The sequence below is a fragment of the Coenobita brevimanus genome, chromosome 101 (genome assembly GCF_032717465.1).
Source record: "Coenobita brevimanus isolate Jiangsu-jjx chromosome 101, ASM3271746v2, whole genome shotgun sequence".
Taxonomy (NCBI): domain Eukaryota; kingdom Metazoa; phylum Arthropoda; class Malacostraca; order Decapoda; family Coenobitidae; genus Coenobita; species Coenobita brevimanus.
The window spans coordinates 50,997,645-51,016,749 of record NC_137054.1 but is presented as its reverse complement, the minus strand read 5'-3'; the positions used below and the strand labels follow the sequence as shown (position 1 = coordinate 51,016,749).

Genomic DNA, 19,105 nt, shown 5'->3' with positions numbered 1-19,105 from the left:
TTGTCTGCAGTGTAAATGTTGACGTCATCGCCAACATGGCGGCTCCTTCCCTCCAGCCGTAAAGAATTAAAGTTATCACATCTTGTTCAGTGCAAATGATAAATGAAATTAAAAGATACATATACCGTAAGTTTTTAAGTACATGGCAAAGTGCACTGGCCATGTTTACCCAGAACCGACAACTCGTCTATTGCAAAACTTATGGATACGTTGTCGGTTGTCACCATGACAAAGCATGGCAACATATCCATACGTCATCGGGATGCCTCGTGTTAACCAGAAAATCATTTACAGTGCTGGGTAGTAACCTTATAACTAAACAACACGTGTTCCCTATGTGACAACAAGTGGGTTGGTGGAGGGTTAGTGCCCCTCCCCGGAAAACAACTAACTAAAAATATGGACAAGAATCCTCGGACCAGGACTGACCAACAGGTCACGACTAAGTACCGTTCTAAACAAAGGACCTGGTACGGAGTGCGACATGGAATGTAAGAGGTGCAAGTGATGAGGTGAAAGAGAGAGATTGTCCATGTGCTTGAGGGTGCGAAAGTGGATGTATATGGAGTAACTGAAACTAAATTGAGAGGTGAGAGAATGGGAGTATGGATGGGGTATATGTGTAGGAGTAGGTGAGATTGAGAGGACAAAAGAAGGAGCGTGTATTGTTGTGAGTAACAGATGGAAGGAGAATATAAGAGAGTATGGATCAGTTGACTCAAGGATTGTGTGGGTAAGACTGAAAGTTGGACTACAAATGTGGGCAGCTGTGTGCGTGTATGCGCCGGCGCAAGATTGTGCAAGCAGAGTGAGAGATGAGTTCTGGACAAATGTGGAAGTGTCCATGGAAAAATTTGAAAGGAATGAGAGAGTGTTTTTGATTGGTGATATGAATGGTAAAGTAGGGAATGTGAAGGTGGATGGAGTAGTTGGTGAGTGGGGTTTTCCTGCTGAGGTAGATGAGAATGGCAGTGCTTTAGTGGACGTTTGTGCCGAGAGGGGGTTGGTGATAGCCAATACCCTCTTCAGGCATAAAATGATCCACAGGTATACATGGCAAGTGATGAGAAGGGTGGATGGTGAACTGAATGAAAGGAAGGCAATGATTGATTATCTGTGTGTGGATGAAAGGATGCAAGAATGTGTAATGGATGCAAGAGTGTATAGAGGTTGTGGGAGTGGACTTTGACCACCAAGTGGTGGTCAGAATCAAGGTCCAAGTAAAATGGAGAAATAGAAGAAGGGAAAGACGAGCGGAAGGAGTATATGCAAGGAGAGTGGAAAGGTTACAAGAGGATGAGAAAAAGGCAGAATATAAGAGAGAAGTGGAGGAATGATTGGGTAAGTATGAATTGGAGCAGATGGGGGACGTGGAAGGTGTGTGCAAGTTATTCACAGAAGAATTATGTGCAGTATGTGAGGTGGTATGTGGGGTGAAGAGAAGACGAAAGGGGGTGCAAGGAACAGCATGGTGGAATGAAGAGGTGAGACAGGCTTGGCATAAAAGAAGAAAAGCATATAATGAATGGATGAGAAATAGGGGCGTGGAAGTAGAGACGGAAGAGAGTTATATGTGGAGAGGAAGAGAGTTGATGAGGAATTTGGAAGGAATTTGAGTGTCAAGTGGAGGGAATGTAAATGTTCTGGAAAGAGGTAAAGAGAGTCAGACAGGGTGGCAGTGAAGTTAGTAGGGAGGTGAAAGATAAAAATGGTAGAATACTAGTTAAGAAGGGAGAAAAGTGAGCAGATGGAGAGAACACTTTAATGAATTGTTGAACACAGAAGATAAAAATAATGTGAGTATAAGTGGCTGGGGCATGGCTGGGAGGAGGATGGAGGTGAGAAGACAGGAAGAAATCAGTAGGATGGAAGTTGTGGAAGCAATGAAGAAAGTCAAAATGGGGAAAGCCCCAGGAATTGATGAAGTGTGTGGTGGAATGCTGAAGCATGTGGGAGAGATAGTAGTAGAATGGATGTGGAAGATGTGCAGATTGGCTCGGGATGAAGGTAGAGTCCCAGAGGATTGGAAGTCAGGTATAATTATTCCCTTGTACGAAGGGAGAGGGGAAAAAGAAGTGTGTGTTAATCATAGGATCATTTGTCTTCGTAGTGTAATAGGATAAGTATACGGTAGAATACTTATTGACAGAGTTAGGGAAATAACAGAGGAATTAGTTGGAGAAGAACAGGGAGGCTTTAGGAAGGGAAGAGGTTGTGTAGATCAGATATTCATTCTCAGTTCTTTAGTGGAAAAGTTTCTAGAGAAGGGAAATAAGTTGTGTGCGGCCTTCATGGATTTGGAGAAAGCATATGACAGGGTGGATAGACAAGGATTGTGGAAAATATTAAGAATATATGGAGTAGATGGGAAGTTGTTGAATGCTGTGAAGACTATGTATGATGGTGCTAAGACTGCAGTGCGTGTACATAGTGAACTGAGTGCGTTTTTCTATTTGAAGGTTGGATTGAAACAGAGATGTGTCATGTCTCCATGGTTGTTCAATCTGTACATGGATGGGTTTATAAAAGAGATACAAGGTAGGGCAGTGGCTGTTGGAGTGGCCCAAATGAGAGAGGGCAGTGTTTGGAAATTCCCTGTACTGTTGTTTGCAGATGATACTGTGTTGTTAAGTGAAGATGAAGGGGAGCTGCAAGGCTTGGTGGATGAGTTTGGGAGAGTGTGTAAGAAACGGAATCTAAAGGTGAATGTAGGGAAGAGTAAAGTTATGGTATTCGAGAGAGGTCAAGTCAGTGAATGTACAGTGAGGATGGATAATGAGCAAATGGAAAATGTAAGTACATTTAAGTACTTGGGTAGTGTGATGAGTAAGGATGAAAGTTTAGAGGGTGAAGTGCTTGATAGGGTACATAGAAGAAAGGTTGCTGGTTCCTTGAAGGCAGTGATAAGAAACAGGGAATTGAGCATGGATGTGAAAAAGTTATTACATGACAGTGTTGTGATACCAACTCTAATGTACAGAAGTGAAGCTTGGACATTGTTGGAAGGACACAAGTCAAGAGTGAGAGCAGTGGAAATGAGTTATTTAAGAGGAGCCTGTGGAGTCATATGGAGAGAGAGACTGACAAATGGGGATGTGAAGGAGCGTTGTGGTGTGAATGTGGATGTGATAGGAAGCGTTAGGAGAAACACACGGAGTTGGTTTGGCCATGTGGAGAGGATGGAGAGTTAGAAACTGATGAGGAGAGTGTATGTGTGTGAGGTGGAGAGGGAGAGTGGGAGGGGAAGGCCAAGGATGAGATGGAGGGATGAAGTGGAGAGGTATATGAGAGGGGGGTATGAATTGGGAGCAGGGCAGTGAAATGGCAGGGGATAGGGTGACGTAGAGGCGATTTGTTTGTGGCCATCCCGAATAAGAGATTAAGGCGTCTGGCAATACATAGATAGTAATATGCTCTTTTCAAGATAAGTCCCGAGAGGATGGAACCCCAAGCATGTTCAAGGGTGGTGCGGGATTGAGCTGGATGTTACTAAACATTAGTGGGTACTCCTGTGGAAGATTTTGTTGGGTTGATAGGTGTAAGAACTGAGTCTTTGATGTGTTAAAAACAACAGGACTATTTTTTACCCCAGTCAGAAATATAAGCCAAGTCAAACATTAGGTGTGCCACAGGCACGTTCCTTGATTGTTGACGAATCTGCTAAGATGGACGCTGTGGGAACTGAATGGAAAGATGAAGGGTGGAATCACCAGTGTATGAGTGGATAGGGTTAGATGTACAGCTTAGAAGGTCATTGATGAATAAAAGGAAGAGAGTTGGTGATAGGAGAGAGCTCTGAGGAACACCACTGTTGATAGGTCTAGGAGAAGAACGGTGGCTGTCTGCAACAGCAGCTATAGAACAACCAAAAAGGAAATGAAGGCACAGATGGATAGAAACTATAAGAGGGCAGTTTGGAAATTAAAGATTTATGCCATACTTGATTGAAAGCCTTTGAGATGTCAAGTGCAATGGCAAAGCTTTTTCCAAAGTCCCGAAAGGAGAATGACCATGAGTCTGAAAGGTAGGTGAGGAGATCACCAGTGGAGCATCCCTGACGGAACCCATACTGACGATGGGAAAGAAGGTTGTGATGGGAAAGATGCTTTAAAATTTTTCTGTTAAGAATAGACTCAAATACTTTTGAGACACAGGATGTTAAAGCAATTGGGCGATAGTTAGAGGGTTGGGAATGGTCAACCTTGTTTGGGACTGGCTGAATGAGAGCAAATTTCCAGCAAGAAGGAAAGGTACAGTTGATAGACAAAGGTAAAGGAGTTTACCTAGGCAGGGTGTAAGCACAGAAGCACAGTTCTTGAGGACAACAGGAGGGACCCCATCAGGCTGATATGCCTTCTTAGTATTGAGGCCAGTGATGGGAGAAAATACATCAACTGAAGAAATTTTAATGTCAGCCATGAATAGGTCAGAGGGGGGAAGTGATGGAGGAACAGCACCAGAATTGTCCAAGGTGGAATTAAAAGAGAAACTCTGAACGAAGAGATTTGCTTTATCAGTAGACGAAATAGCTACAGGGCCATCAGAGTGGAAAAGAGGAGGGAAGGATGATAAGGTTAAGTTGTTAGAAAGGTTTTTGGAAAGGTGCTGGAAGGAGCGGGAAGAATTCTAGTTGAAGAGTTGAGAGCATTTAGTATGGATGAAATTATTTTTAGCAGAGTGAAGAACAGACTTAGCATGATTTCAGGCCAAAACAAAAAAAAAGATGTGATTCAGGGGTGGGTTGGCTCTGGTGTCTTATTGGAGGGATGCAAGTCAAGAGTGAGGGCAGTGGAAATGAGTTATTTGGGAGGAGCATGTGGAGTCACATGGAGAGACAGGCTCACAAATGAGGAAGTGAAGGAGCATTGTGGTGTGGATGTAGATGTGATAGGACACGTTAAGGGAAACACATTGAGGTGGTTTGGCCATGTGGAGAGGATTGAGAGCAAGAGACTGACAAGGAGTGTGTATGTGAGTGAGGTGGAGTGGGGGAGAAGGAGGGGGAGGCCAAGGATGAGATGGAGGAATGAAGTCGAGAGGTATATGAGAGAGGGGGTGTGAGCTTGGAGCAGGGCAATGAAATGATGAGGGACAGGGCAACATGGGGGAGATTTGTTTGTGGCCACCTCTTATGGGATTAAGGTGTCTGGCAATAAACAGACAGGGTCACTGCCGTTTTAGAGGGGGACATAGATCTGCGTCGCTAGTTTTGATGGGATTTCGGATGATTTGGTGCGTATGAACTAATATATGGTGATATAAGTACCTGTATAACATTTTCCAGTTAAAATTACTGATTTGGTGCCAGTTCAGTAAATGAGTGCAGATTTGGTAACTTGTTGCATCAGAGTGGAATTGTATTAGACACACTTTGTGCATAGAATGGCTAAACCAAGGCCAGAACAGTGGGAGAAGGAATGAGGTGATTGGTGAAGCACAGTTCCAACATACAGCAGGTTCATGGTCTCAAGTGTACAAAAATGACAATGATTAGATGGATGCGTAATGCATCCTTGAATGTGAGGCCTGGGGGGACTAGGACGATGATTGATGAGTTGAGAGGAAGGATGGGACTTGAATGTATTGATGTTGTGATGACAAGGTGTAGACTGAGATGGTTTTGGGATGTTGAGAGGATGGAGGAAGACATTTAAGAACTAAGAAGAGAGGATAACTGCAGCAGGCAATTGGCCTATGCTAGGCAGCTCCTGTGAAAGTGACTGAACTACTAGAATAAAACAAAGATAGCAAAGATAAAGGCCCTCCCACGCCTACCAAACCCTCCAGCCAAAGCTGGCAGGAAAAAGAAGGAACAGAAAAATTGGCGTGGACATTTTAAAAGAAAGTGTGAAAGGAGAAAAGAGACTTGTAGTGAAACCTGAAAAGGAAAAAGAATGAACTACAGTAGTACTGGTTATTAGGGGATTTTTTTATATCCAATCCTCATTTGTCATATGTTTATTTAGCCAGTTGTTGAAATTCAGTGGAAGAGGCAGCAACCATATTAATAAGTAGCATATTTCATTTGTCTAGTATTGCCAAACTATTTTCTACCTACTACCTAACTAAAATGGAATTTATCTAGTTTGATACTATCACTTCTAGTTCTGTTCTGTATGCTGCTTAGTAAAGTTGTGGTCTTTAAGAGAAATGAAGTCACTGAATCCACAGTGAGGCTGGATGGAGAAGAAGTGGAAATGTAAGTGCATTTAAGTACTTGGGTAGTGCGATGAGTAAGGAAGGAAGTTTAGAGGATGAAGTGCTTGAAAGGGTGCAACAAGGAAGAAATATTGCTGGTTCTTAACCCCCTAACCGCGGGCTTGTTTTGCTTTTACTTGTGGCTCCCGTGGGCATATTTGCGCTCCGACAGACTTTCTAAAAACATTTGCCAAAAGTCAGTTATTAGTCGTAGAATATTAAAACCACATATGCTTATGGCACATACCTTCAGCTTTCTCCTGGGGTGTTTGTTGAGCCTTCGTTGAGTACCGTAGGACTTGTGGAGACCTCTGAAGTTGGGTAACGAAGTCTCCACTTCACACTTCCCGACAACACGTACTATGATAACCACAGCCTGATATTATCACTAGAAACACTATTCTTTGGTTCTCAAATAGTTTGGAATCCATGCTCCAAAAAAAAAACACTGTGAAAGAAATGAAAATTACGATCGCATATATGACCTTCCCACTTGCGATTGTTCGCTGTTGGTGTTCTGTCATTTATTATTCATAAAATCACTCACACTTTATATTTCTATTACTATATAACACTTATATATATCTACAGTCTTTATCCATAAGTTTCCTTCAGTAATAGTAGTTTATTGTCACTGTAGGCATTCAATTTCTCTTTCAGTAAAATACGTAGCTTTCACTTTCTCGTCCTGTATACAGTACTAGCGTTGAGAGAGAATGTCACTTTCACCTTCACTCTCAAAACTCATAGTATTCATACATGCTAGAGTGAAACTTTCACTTTCATTACTCCTAGTATATATACTCATATTCTTATAATACTACTCATTTACATTTCTATTTACGTTCTCTATTTTATTTACATTTACATTTCTATTTTATTTACACTGTGTTAGGCACTGTCACTTGCAGTAACTTATAAAACTATTTTCCACTGTTCACTTATATTTACATTCATTGCTTTCACCTGCTGTTTACACATTATTTACATTTCCACTTGCACTGTTTTACTTACCAGAAAGATCGTAGTCACTCTCTATCGTTTGTCAGCCCTTTACCTCTTTCCACACAAGGTTTAGTAGGGGGTAGAGGTCACAGGGCCCTTTGCATGGGGCTAAAAAGCAGCGGAATTTAGCAGGCGCGAATCCGACGTACTTTCACCTTGAAAGACGACAGTAAACTGATACTGGTGGGCCGGGGTGGCCTACCTAAGGAGAGTGCATTACTGCCAACGTCAGCCTTGTTAGAGCTGCTAATATATAGCTATGAAATGATTGGCAGGAAATCTAGACAATACATTATAAATTAGGTAGTTCCAGGTGAATGTAAATATCACTTAGGCTTTTCCCTTCCCTCCTTATATATATTTTTATTACGAGAATAGATTATACGGCATATTTCAAGGGGAAATAAACAGCGAAAATCAGCGAACAAGTGCACGTGAGGTGTTGTCAGGTGATAATTAGCCAATTCCAGGTGTATGGCACTATCACTTACCTTATTACTTTTTTGTATATATTATTTGGTATAAGAATAGGGCATAGGGCTTATTTCAATGGATGAAATCAGTGGAAAGTTCCAGGGAAGATTTACTAAGCATAGAATACAGTGTGGTGGTCTGCAATAATTAGGTAGTTCCAGGTGAATGTAAATATCACTTAGGCTTCTCCCTTCCTTTCTTATATATGTTTTTATTACAAGAATTGATTATGCAGCATATTTCAAGGGGAAATAAACAGCGAAAATTAGCGAACGAGTGCACATGAGGTGTTATCAGGTGATAATTAACCAATTTCAGGTGTATGGCACTCTCACTTACCTTATTTTATTTTTGTATATATTATTTGGTATAAGAATAGGACATAGGGCTTATATCAATGGATGAAATCAGTAAAAAATTCCAGAGAAGATTTACTTAGCGTAGCACGGCCGGTCAGGCGTGAGGAGAGGGTAATGGAGGGGAGTCAAGAACAGGGAGAAATGACTAAATTGTCAACAATGGATGGGAGTACAGATGAGATTAGGAGTGCTGACTAGCGTTGGACATTGGCAGTACTGATAGATGATACAAGCCACCACTTGAAAGTCCGAGCGAATTCAAAATAACACAGAATCACAAAAGTGACGCCCCGTGGTATGATCCCTTGCTCCCAAGCGTCACGAACGTGACGCCCCGCGGTTAAGAGGTTAATGCAGTGATATGAAATAGGGAAGTGAGCATGGAAAAAAAAATGCTCTGACATATAGAAGTGAAGCTTGGACCTTGTTGGAAGGACAAGTCAAGAGTGAGAACAGTGGAAATGAGCTAACTGAGAGGAGCATGTGGTGTAACATGGAGAGACAAACGGACAAATGAGAAAGTGAAGGGGCATTGTGGTGTGGGTGTGGATGTGGATGTGATAGAAAGCATTAGGAAAATCACACTGAGGTGGTTTGGCCATGTGGAGAGGATGGAGAGTTTCGTTTTCGTTTTCGTTTTTTAAAGGCTCCAACATGCTTGCATGTGTCGGCCTTGGTCACCTAATGGCGGCTCTCCATGCTGCACGATCCATTGCAGCCTCCCTGTTCAGTCCCTTAACCCTAAGGTCACACTTAATGACCTCGTCCCATGTCTTTCTCGGGCTACCCCTCATAACCCCACCCCCAATATTAACACTTCTCACCTTCTTCACCCAACTATCATCCCCCATCCTCTCCACATGTCCAAACCACCTCAATCTACCTCTCCTCATCACAACACCAATACACTCCAGTCCCATCCTACCTCTCAACTCTTCCATTGTAAACCCAGCCCCTCCAGGCCTTGGACGCAGGGACGCACTGCACATCCACCTAATCATTGTCATTTCTGTACATCTGAGCCGGCGAATGTCTTCCTCCTTCACTGCCCAGGTCTCACTGCCATACAGCATTACACTCCTAACACACGCTGCATACAAAGACCCCTTAGCACGTAGGGAGAGCCCCCTCAATGTCAGGAGAGGCAAGAGCTCCCTGAACTTCTTCCAACCACTTCTCACCCTAGCCACAGAGCTAGCTCCAGCCCCACCTCCAGCACACAACATGTCTCCTAAATAACAAAACTCTTCCACACACTCAAGAGATTCACCAGCAAGTTCAATTCTTTCACGTCTGACGATCTCCACCTGCTCACCCCGGCACGCCGTACACATAAAATCAACATTATCTCGCAGTCTACCTCTGATACCACTACATCTCTTATGCACCCATTTATCACACACACCGCACAAGATGGAATTACTTCCCACGCCCTTGTGGCAAACTGCACATGGCCACTCTCCCTCGTCTTTGACAGTAACGCCACCAACCCTAGATATCATCACTTTTGTTTTATCTGCATTTACCCTTAAACCCTTTTGCCCCATACCATCTCTCCACTTCCTAAACCTTTCCTCCGCCTCCCTTTCATTCTCTGCAATCAACACCAAATCATCAGCATACAACAACTCCCACGGGAGTCCGTTTCTAAAGTCACGTGAAAGGGCTTCAGGTACCATGATAAACAACATGGGACTCAAGACTGACCCCTGATGCACACCAACATTCAAGGAAAACTCATCACTCAAATCTCCATTCACTCTTACCTGGGTGTGAGCACCCACATACATGGCCATAACCACCCTAACCCGCCACTCCTCCAAGCCAAGCTTTCTCATTGCCCACTTCACCACCTCTCTAGGGACTCTGTCAAAGGCCTTTTCCAAATCAACAAAAACAAAATAAAGATCCCTTCTCCTACCAATATATTTTTCCTGAAGCTGTCGAACAATGAATATGGCATCAGTGGTCCCCCTACCTGGCATAAACCCAAACTGCATCTCATCAATATTCACTCTTTCTCTAATCATACCTTCTAAAACTCTCTCCATTACCTTCATTATCTGATCTAAAAGCTTTATACCTCTATAATTCCCTCTTTCCAGGGCATCACCCTTCCCTTTATACACATTTACAATTACACTCTTCAGCCAATCATCTGGGACAACACACTCATAAATAATCCTATTTATCAGGTCAGTGACTAAACTCACCCCTATATCGCCTGAGGCCTTCAACATTTTGGCAGTCAACCCAGACACACCTGCTGCCTTCCCCACCCTCATCCTGCCTATTGCCTCACTCACAGTAGCAGTATCAATCAAAGGCCAAGGGCCAGACACTGGATCTGCTGGCTCCAAACCTTCCCTGTCCCAGTCAAACTCCTCATTCAACAACCGGTTATAATGCTCTCTCCATGCATCTTTAATATCCTCACTGTTCACCACTACCCTTCCTTCATCATTCTTCACACACTGCTCACCTATGATATCCCAATTATCCCCCTTCACCTGACCTGCCACCCTAAATATATTTTTCCTTTCCCCATGATTTAGGTTATCAAGTAATTGTCTCTGTGACTCAGACTTTGCCCTGTATACCTCTCTCCTAGCCCTACGCTTGGCAGCCAAATATTCCTCTTTGCTACCACCCTTCTTCCATTCCCGGAAAAGCCTTCTTTTCTCCTTAATTGCAGCTTCTACACCCTCATCCCACCACCAAGTTACTTTATGTCTTGGTGGTCCTCTTGTCCAGCCGCATGTTACATCAGTAACTCTCAAGAAATTGTTCTTGAGGGCTCTGTACTGTTCATTAACGCCTCTGTCTACAGCTCCCTGTTCAGCCACCACTCTCCTCAACTCGCTATAGAAGGCATCCCTTACTACTTGGTTTTTCAGCTTCCATATTTTCCTCCTAGGTACATAAGTCCTCTTTTTCATCATTTGTTCTTTAAGCACCATATCACAAATCAATAGTTTGTGCTGCTGCACACACTCCTCACTTCCTATAACTTTAACATCCCTCACTAACCTCCTATCGGCCCTCCTAACCAGAAAATAATCTATCTGACTGCTATTTCCCCCAGACTCATACGTAATTAACCTACTGTCTCTTTTCCTAAAATGTGTGTTGCACACAATCATGTCCGTTGCCTCCCCAAACTCGAGTATCCTTTCCCCTTCTGCATTCCTTAGACCATATGCACATCCCCCATGCACTCCTTCATAACCTTGGGCTGCTTCACCTACATGACCATTTAAGTCCCCTCCCAAAATCACTATCTCATCATCCCGCATACCACCCACTACACGTATTAAATCATCCCAAAATCTATCTTTCTCTGATTCATCCAATCCTGCCTGTGGAGCATATGCCGATATAATCACAGCTATCTTTCTTCCCAACAGAATTTTCACAACCAATATCCTATCGCTTACTCTCAAAACATTCATAACATATTCCACCCATTTCTCCGCAACCATCACACCAACACCTCCATATCCGTCTGTCCTCCCCTGCCAAAACAACTTATAGCAACAGTCCTTCCCAACAATCTTTCTGGCTGATCCACCCCTGTACCGGACTTCCTGCAAACACGCCATGTCCACCCACCTCCTACTGAATGCCTCAACGACTTCCCCTGCTCTCCCCCTCAAACTTCCCACATTCCATGAACCCACCCTCATCCCCATGGGTGATTTACTGTCCTCAGGCTTGCTTTGAAACCTTTTTTGTTTTGTCATCTTCAGTATTAATAAATGGGGACAGACACAGCACAGGTCCCACTCACCACACAATTCCAGGTCCAAGCAATGGATCTGGGACCCCTAGCCCACCAGCTTACCAGTGGCTGTGGTAGTGGCCTCGGGGCACCCTGCCAGGACAGCTGCAGGGACACCCTCCAAGCGCGTCTTGGCACTGCAACTATCCCGCCATTATACACCCACTGATAGGGCAGCCTCCTGGGACGCTACTCCCAGGTTCGGGCCCCTCTCTATTGGGCGGAAGCGGCAGCCTGGGAACCGCAATGCCCTGTACCCTCTAGCACAGGCCCGAGCCCCATCTCGCCCTGGACCCATGATCTATGCCGGCGGAACCCCCGCCACGCCTCCCCCCAGAAGTCCACCACTAGGTAGCGGGGGCAAAGTTTTCTGGCCGCATGCCCTTGCTGGCGCCAACCCTTGTAACGTAGTGGGATACGTTGTGTGAAATGTAAAGTGCATGTGGTGTAGTGCATAGAGAGTTAGAGGAAATGTTTGGGAGAGTATGCTGGTCTACTCTCCATGTTACTGTCACACTGAAAAGGTCAGCAAAGGTGGATGGTTAAATAGCTAGTGAAACAGGAGCTCCAGCTCTCCCTATCACCAGCATTCCCATTCCCCTCGGGAGTACTACCCTGTTCGGCCCGTGCTACGGCCTCCTCCTAACAGTGAGGAACTAAATGCAGAGAGTGTATGTGCATGAGTTGGAGGATGGGGAGAGGGAGGGGGGAGACTGAGGATGAGATGGAGGGATGGAGTGAGAGGTACGGTATATGAGAGAGGAGTGTGTGAGCTGGGGAAGGACAATGAAATGGCAGGGGACAGGACGACATGGAGGCAATTTGTTTGTGGCCACTCCTTAAGGGATTGAGACATCTGGCTGTAGATACAGTAATCTTCCCAATATCCGATGTAATACAGCCAAAGGTGTGTCTGGAAATTGGGCCCTGCCTCCTGGACTGACACTTATGGATCCTAACCCAGCCTAACTTTGTAAACCACCTAAATAACTCCCTCCTGGACATGCATAACACCTCTTTAAGACCCTATTCACACCAATAATGGACATAAAGCATGAAATAAATGGAAAGGAACCAGAGAATAAGGAATTAGAAGTGAACATGGAAAATATTTAGCAGTATACAGGGTACTTATAGCACATCTGTGGCCGCCTCCTCTAAGCCTCTGGCAGTGGTGAAAATGCTCTTGAAGCACGTACAATAATCCAGAGTTGTGCTGCACTTAATTCTTTGCACTGTGAGTTATAACACTGCACATTCTGTTCTTAATTGTGTCCACTTAATCCTTTGCACTCTTAATTCTAATTTCTTAACACTGCACAACACTGTAAATTCCCATGTGGTCTAGTGGCGAGGTATTGCAGTTTATTCACTGTTTATTCACAAAATTGAACACATACGGCATCCATTGCGATGAGCATCTACTCACGATGGTAGGTAGGCAGTAACCGGGAGGGTGGAGGAAAAGCAGGGGGCTGGAGGCCGTGTGTAAACACAGGTGTATGGCATCGCGTGCCAATTCCAAATTACAGGCGGGAAAAAATTCAGACTTTTTTTGGGGGGGGGGGGTTCCGAAGGCCCAGGCCCAAAATTTCCAGAAATTGGGGTGTCCGGGAATTGGGTGTCCGGTTATTACAGGGATTACTGTAGATAGATTATTAATTATAAGTTTTCACTACAAGTGGTTGGTGGAGGAGCTCACCATCCACTCACTCTTTGTAGTGCTGCTTTTGAGTGACTGCCCTTTCCTCTTTTCCTTCTTTCCGTCCTTCCTGTGCTGTCTTTCTTTCCTTCGTTCTTTCCTCCTCCCCCTGTCTACGGGTGACTCTGCACTGAGTGACAAGTCAAATGGTACCATTTACTATGCTGGGTGGTAACCATGTAGCTAACCATATTGAAGGGGCTCCAACTGGATTGAGCCTGTGTAGTTTTATATCCAAGGGTGGTTGGGGTTTGTTGCTCACGTAATGGCACTCAGGGATGTGTGAGGCTGGTCACTATCATCTTAAATGTCAGGACAAACTTGCCTAGTTTCAGGCTCCCATGCTCTTCATGGAGCAACACAGGATTAGATGATGATGATAAGTTTTCAGATATATTGAAGAGGGTGTCAGAAATGCTCTGTCATTGTAGTTATCCATCATTCAGTGATCTTATCATCCTGTATTACCTGCATTATATTTGATCTAGAAATTACAACCTTGGTATTAAATGAGATGTACACTACATTTGTGTTTATTCAGATTTACAGAATGACTGACATGCAGTACATTTACAATTTACAGTAAGATAATTGCTGAGCATAGCTTAGGCCATGTATAGTGTTGGTATTACCATGAGCTAGCATTGTGGAAAGTTTCATGAATAGTACCAGAAGAACAGATTACCAGCAGTTTCAAACACTGGCATCATGTTGTTTCTGGGATGAGTGTTTCATCCACATGCTTGTTAGCTACAGATGACAATCATGTGGTGTTGTGGTGAGGGTTATGTTGTACCCATAGAGGCTGGATTTGGTGGGTTTCATTGTTGTACTTTGCATCCTGTCGTATAAATTTACATTCACTTTTTTGGGGTTGTCTCAGTCATGTATCTTGTTCTAGGCATTTCACATTGTAATTATGATTCAGTAAACTCTCAATTATCTGTTGCAATTCAGCCAAGCCTTATGCAGAATAGAATGAAACACCAGTTGTTGCGTAGTACCTTCCCATGAGCTCAGCGTTCATTATTGAGTCAGATATTGTGTTGCTGTCCTTCTTGGCCCTCTATCCTAAAAAACTTTCCTATGAGTAAAAGATGAAAAGTAAGCATGAAATACAATAAAATAATGATAGAGTATCGTAATACAGCTCTGGTTGGGAACCGATTACAAGTCGGTTGATATGCCACAACGCTGGATATTGCATAGAACTGCTGGTTATGTCCCATTTTGGCACTGGATATTGCATAATTTCACCAGATATTGCTTTAATAGAGTCTAGCCAGCAACGCCGGATATTGCATTGGGTCAAATATCCAATGACGAATAATTGAGAGACTACTGTGCAAGAGGACTTAACAAAGAAGGACTTCATACATAATTTTAGAGTCAGATATTTGTGGGTGCGTTGCATACTGTAATATTCGTTGTAAATATTTATTGTAAACTGGAGTTCCTAATATATCTGTCAGCTTGGTGTACATGTAGCTATTGACTTATGTAAACAATATCTCATATCTTGGGAAATGATGTTTCTTACTAGATATATGTGATAGTAATGACAATTATTGTTTGCAGAACTACAACAGAACATCAGTTTGAACAGTCAGATACATTGCCAAGATGGCAATGGACAGCAAAGCTCCCCTGCGAACTGTTCGCAGGGTGCAGTTTGGTATATTAAGTCCGGATGAAATTGTAAGTACCTTTACAATATTGTATAGTACAGTATTTCCATATTTGTAGGTCTGGAAGCATGCAAGTGTTATTCTGTACAGTATATATATATATATATATATATATATATATATATATAAGTATATACTCATACACATGTAGGAAGCTTATTGTGCACCCTCTACAACCCAATTTTAAACTTATGCTGTGTTTTATCTGTGGTTTCATTACTCAAGCATGCATCAGTGTTTGAAGTTGGGTGGAAATAGTAATGAATCAGTACTATGGCCTTGCATCACTGGTTCCTCCAATTTCTTCTTACCTTCATAATGGAAAAATACGAGTCATGGTAGATTGAATTTATTTTCAGTTTCATTCCATAAATGGTGGCATACCTCACAGATCAGTTTTGGCGCCAACTCTGATTCTCATTCATATAAATGACCTCCTATCTGTCATTCACAACCCAATACACCCTTATGCTGGTGACTCGACTCTTCATAGTTATTTCACATTTAGTACCTTCTTTACATAATTTGATATTCTAAATTCCCAAATAAACACAGCAATTTCTCTGAACCAGGACCTTTCTAAAATTAATAAATGGGGACAATCAAATCCGGTCTCATTTAATGCTCAGAAAACTAAATACATTTATTTCTCCAACAGAAAAAATCCCTCAGACTCTCATAACTTTAAATGATTTCAATATTCCCATATCTACTACAATTGATATCCAAGGTGTTACTCTAAACCCCAACCTAAGGTGGACAGCTTCTGTTAAATCCCTTGCTAAAAATGCTTCCAAAAAATTGGGACGTATGTACAGAGTTCGTGAGTTCTTCACTTACGAGCAGATGGCCACAATAAACAAAAGGCATGTGCGTTCTTAGATCGAATACTGTTCACCACTGTGGAGTGGATGTGGAGCAGTTGCATTGAGGCAGTTGGACAAAATTCAAAATAAAGCCATTAGATTAATCAATAATCCTGCCATTATGCAGGACCTTCCTCCGTTATCAGTACGTAGAGATGTTGCTTCTTTAGCATTATTTTATCGATATTTTTATCGTAAGTGATGAACTGGCTTCAATTGTGCCTCCCCTTCACATTTTCTCCCAAAATACTCGGGCAGCTGGTAGCGCCCATGAACTCACACTCTCTTCCCTGCAATGCAGAACCTCTGGTTATCAAAATTACTACTCTCAGGAATTCACTTCCTGGGAGTTATTTCCCACAAACATTTAATCCACTTCAATTTAAATCCATTTGTTATAAGTATTTTATGACTGGAAGATGCTTTAAGCATGTGGAATTATTTTTTTTCCTTTGTTTTTGCTTCTTCCATTCGTTATCTCAAAAAAGAAAAAAAAAAAAACTAGGAGGTAACTTAATTTGATTATAAATCAGATATATTAATTTCTGTACCAGGAAAGATGTGTTTTGGAAGCTCCTGTTGGGCTGCTGGTGCTTTCATAATACATGTATACTTACATACATATATATATATATATATATATATATATATATATATATATATATATATATATATATATATATATTGTATATATATACAGTATATATACCTGTATGTATGTGGACTTTCTGACCACTACTTGGTGGTGGCCAGAATTAGGATTCAAGTAAGATGGAGGAATAGAAGAAGGGAAAGACGAGAGGAAGGAGTAGTTGCAAGGAGAGTGGAAAGGTTACAATAGGATGAGAAAAAGGCAGAGTATAAGAGAGAAGTGGAGGAATGATTGGGCAAATATGAATTGGAGCAGATGGGAGACATGGAAGGTGTGTGTAGGATATTTACAGAAGAAATATGTGCAGCATGTGATGTGGTGTGTGGAGGGAAGAGAAGACAGAGGGGGGTGCAAGGAACAGCGTGGTGGACTGAAGAGGTGAGACAGGCTGTGGCACAAAAGATGAAAGCATACAATGCATGGATGAGAAATAGGGGCGTGGAAGAAGTTGAAAGGGGGAAGAGAGAGTTATATGTAGAAAGAAAGAGAGAGGTGAAAAGATTAGTAAGAGAGAGTAAGAAGAGAGTGGATGAGGAATTTGGAAGGAATTTGAGTGTAAAGTGGAGGGACTGTAAGAAAATGTTCTGAAAAGAGGTGAAAAGAGTAAGACAGGGTGGAAGTGAAGTTTGCAGGGGAGTGAAAGATAAAAATGGTAGATTACTAGTGGAGAAGGGAGAAAAAGTGAGCAGATGGAGAGAACACTTTAAGGAATTGTTGAACATAGAGGATGGAAGTAATGCGAGTATAAGTGGCTGGGGAATGGCTGGGAGAAGGAGGGAGGTGAGAAGACCGGAAGAAATCAGTAGAGGTTGTGGAAGCAGTGAAGATAGTTAAATCGGGGAAAGCCCCATGAATTGATGGAGTGTGTGGTGAAGTGCTGAAGCATGGAGGAGAGATAGTAGTAGAATGGATGTGGAAGATGTGCAGATTGGCCTGGGAGGAAGGTAGAGTCCCGGAGGATTGGAAGTCAGGTTTAATTATTCCCTTGTATAAAGGAAAAGGGGAAAAAGAAGTGTGTGGTAATCATAGGGGCATTTGTCTTCTTAGTATAATAGGAAAAGTGTATGGTAGGATACTTATTGACAGAGTTAGAAAAAGAACAGAGAAATTAGTTGGAGAAGAACAGGGAGGCTTTAGGAAGGGAAGATGTTGTGTAGATCAGATATTCATTATTAGATCTTTAGTGGAAAAGTTTCTAGAGAAGGGAAAGAAGTTGTATGCGGCTTTCATGGATTTGGAGAAAGCATATGACAGGGTGGATAGACAAGGATTGTGGAAAGTGTTAAGAATATATGGAGTAGATGGGAAGTTGTTGAATGCTGTGAATATGTACGATGGTGCGAAGGCTACAGTGCGTGTGGATGGTTAACTAAGTGAATTTTTCTCTTTGAAAGTTGGGTTGAAACAGGGATGTGTCATGTCTCCGTGGTTGTTCAATCTGTACATGGATGGGGTAATAAAAGAGGTACAAGGTAAGGTAGTGGATGTTGGAGTGGCCCTGGTGAGAGAGGATAGTGTTTGGAAACTCCCTGTACTGTTGTTTGCTGATGATACTGTGTTGTTGAGTGAAGACGAAGGGGAGCTGCAAGGCTTGGTGGATGAGTGTGGGAGAGTGTGTAAGAAACGGAATCTAACGATGGTGCGAAGGCTACAGTGCGTGTGGATGGTTAACTAAGTGAATTTTTCTCTTTGAAAGTTGGGTTGAAACAGGGATGTGTCATGTCTCCGTGGTTGTTCAATCTGTACATGGATGGGGTAATAAAAGAGGTACACGGTAGGGTAGTGGATGTTGGAGTGGCCCTGGTGAGAGAGGATAGTGTTTGGAAACTCCCTGTACTGTTGTTTGCTGATGATACTGTGTTGTTGAGTGAAGACGAAGGGGAGCTGCAAGGCTTGGTGGATGAGTGTGGGAGAGTGTGTAAGAAACGGAATCTAAAGGTGAATGTAGGGAAGAGTAAAGTGATGGTCTTTGAGAGAGGTGAAGTCAGTGAATGTACAGCGAGGTTGGGTGGTGAGGAATTGGAAATTGTGAGTACGTTTAAGTACTTGGGTAGTGAGATGAGTAAGGATGGAGGTTTGGAGGGTGAAGTGCTTGAAAGGGTACAGCAGGGAAGAAAGGTTGCTGGTTCCTTGAAAGCAGTGATAAGAATCAGGGAAGTGAGCATGGAAGTGAAAAAGTTACTACATGACAGTATTGCGATACCAACTCTAACATATGGAAGTGAAGCTTGGACATTGTTGGAAGGACACAAGTCAAGAGTGAGAGCAGTGGAAATAAGTTATTTAAGAGGAGCCTGTGGAGTCACATGGAGAGACAGGCTGACGAATGAGGATATAAAGGAGCGTTGTGGTGTGGATGTGGATGTGATAGGAATCGTTA

The 19,105-nt window shown here is 42.8% G+C and overlaps 1 protein-coding gene across 1 annotated transcript in view; it reads left to right on the top strand.

The window, feature by feature from the left end:
• The first annotated feature begins 15,139 nt into the window (after positions 1-15,139).
• The window catches only part of LOC145414862 (DNA-directed RNA polymerase II subunit RPB1-like), a 236,097-nt gene continuing 232,131 nt past the window's right edge, over positions 15,140-19,105 (top strand). The window contains exon 1 of the mRNA XM_080284285.1: positions 15,140-15,217. Within this exon, the coding sequence (XP_080140411.1) occupies positions 15,143-15,217 (75 nt within the window). The 5' untranslated portion in view covers positions 15,140-15,142. The remainder of the gene's footprint in view (positions 15,218-19,105) is intronic.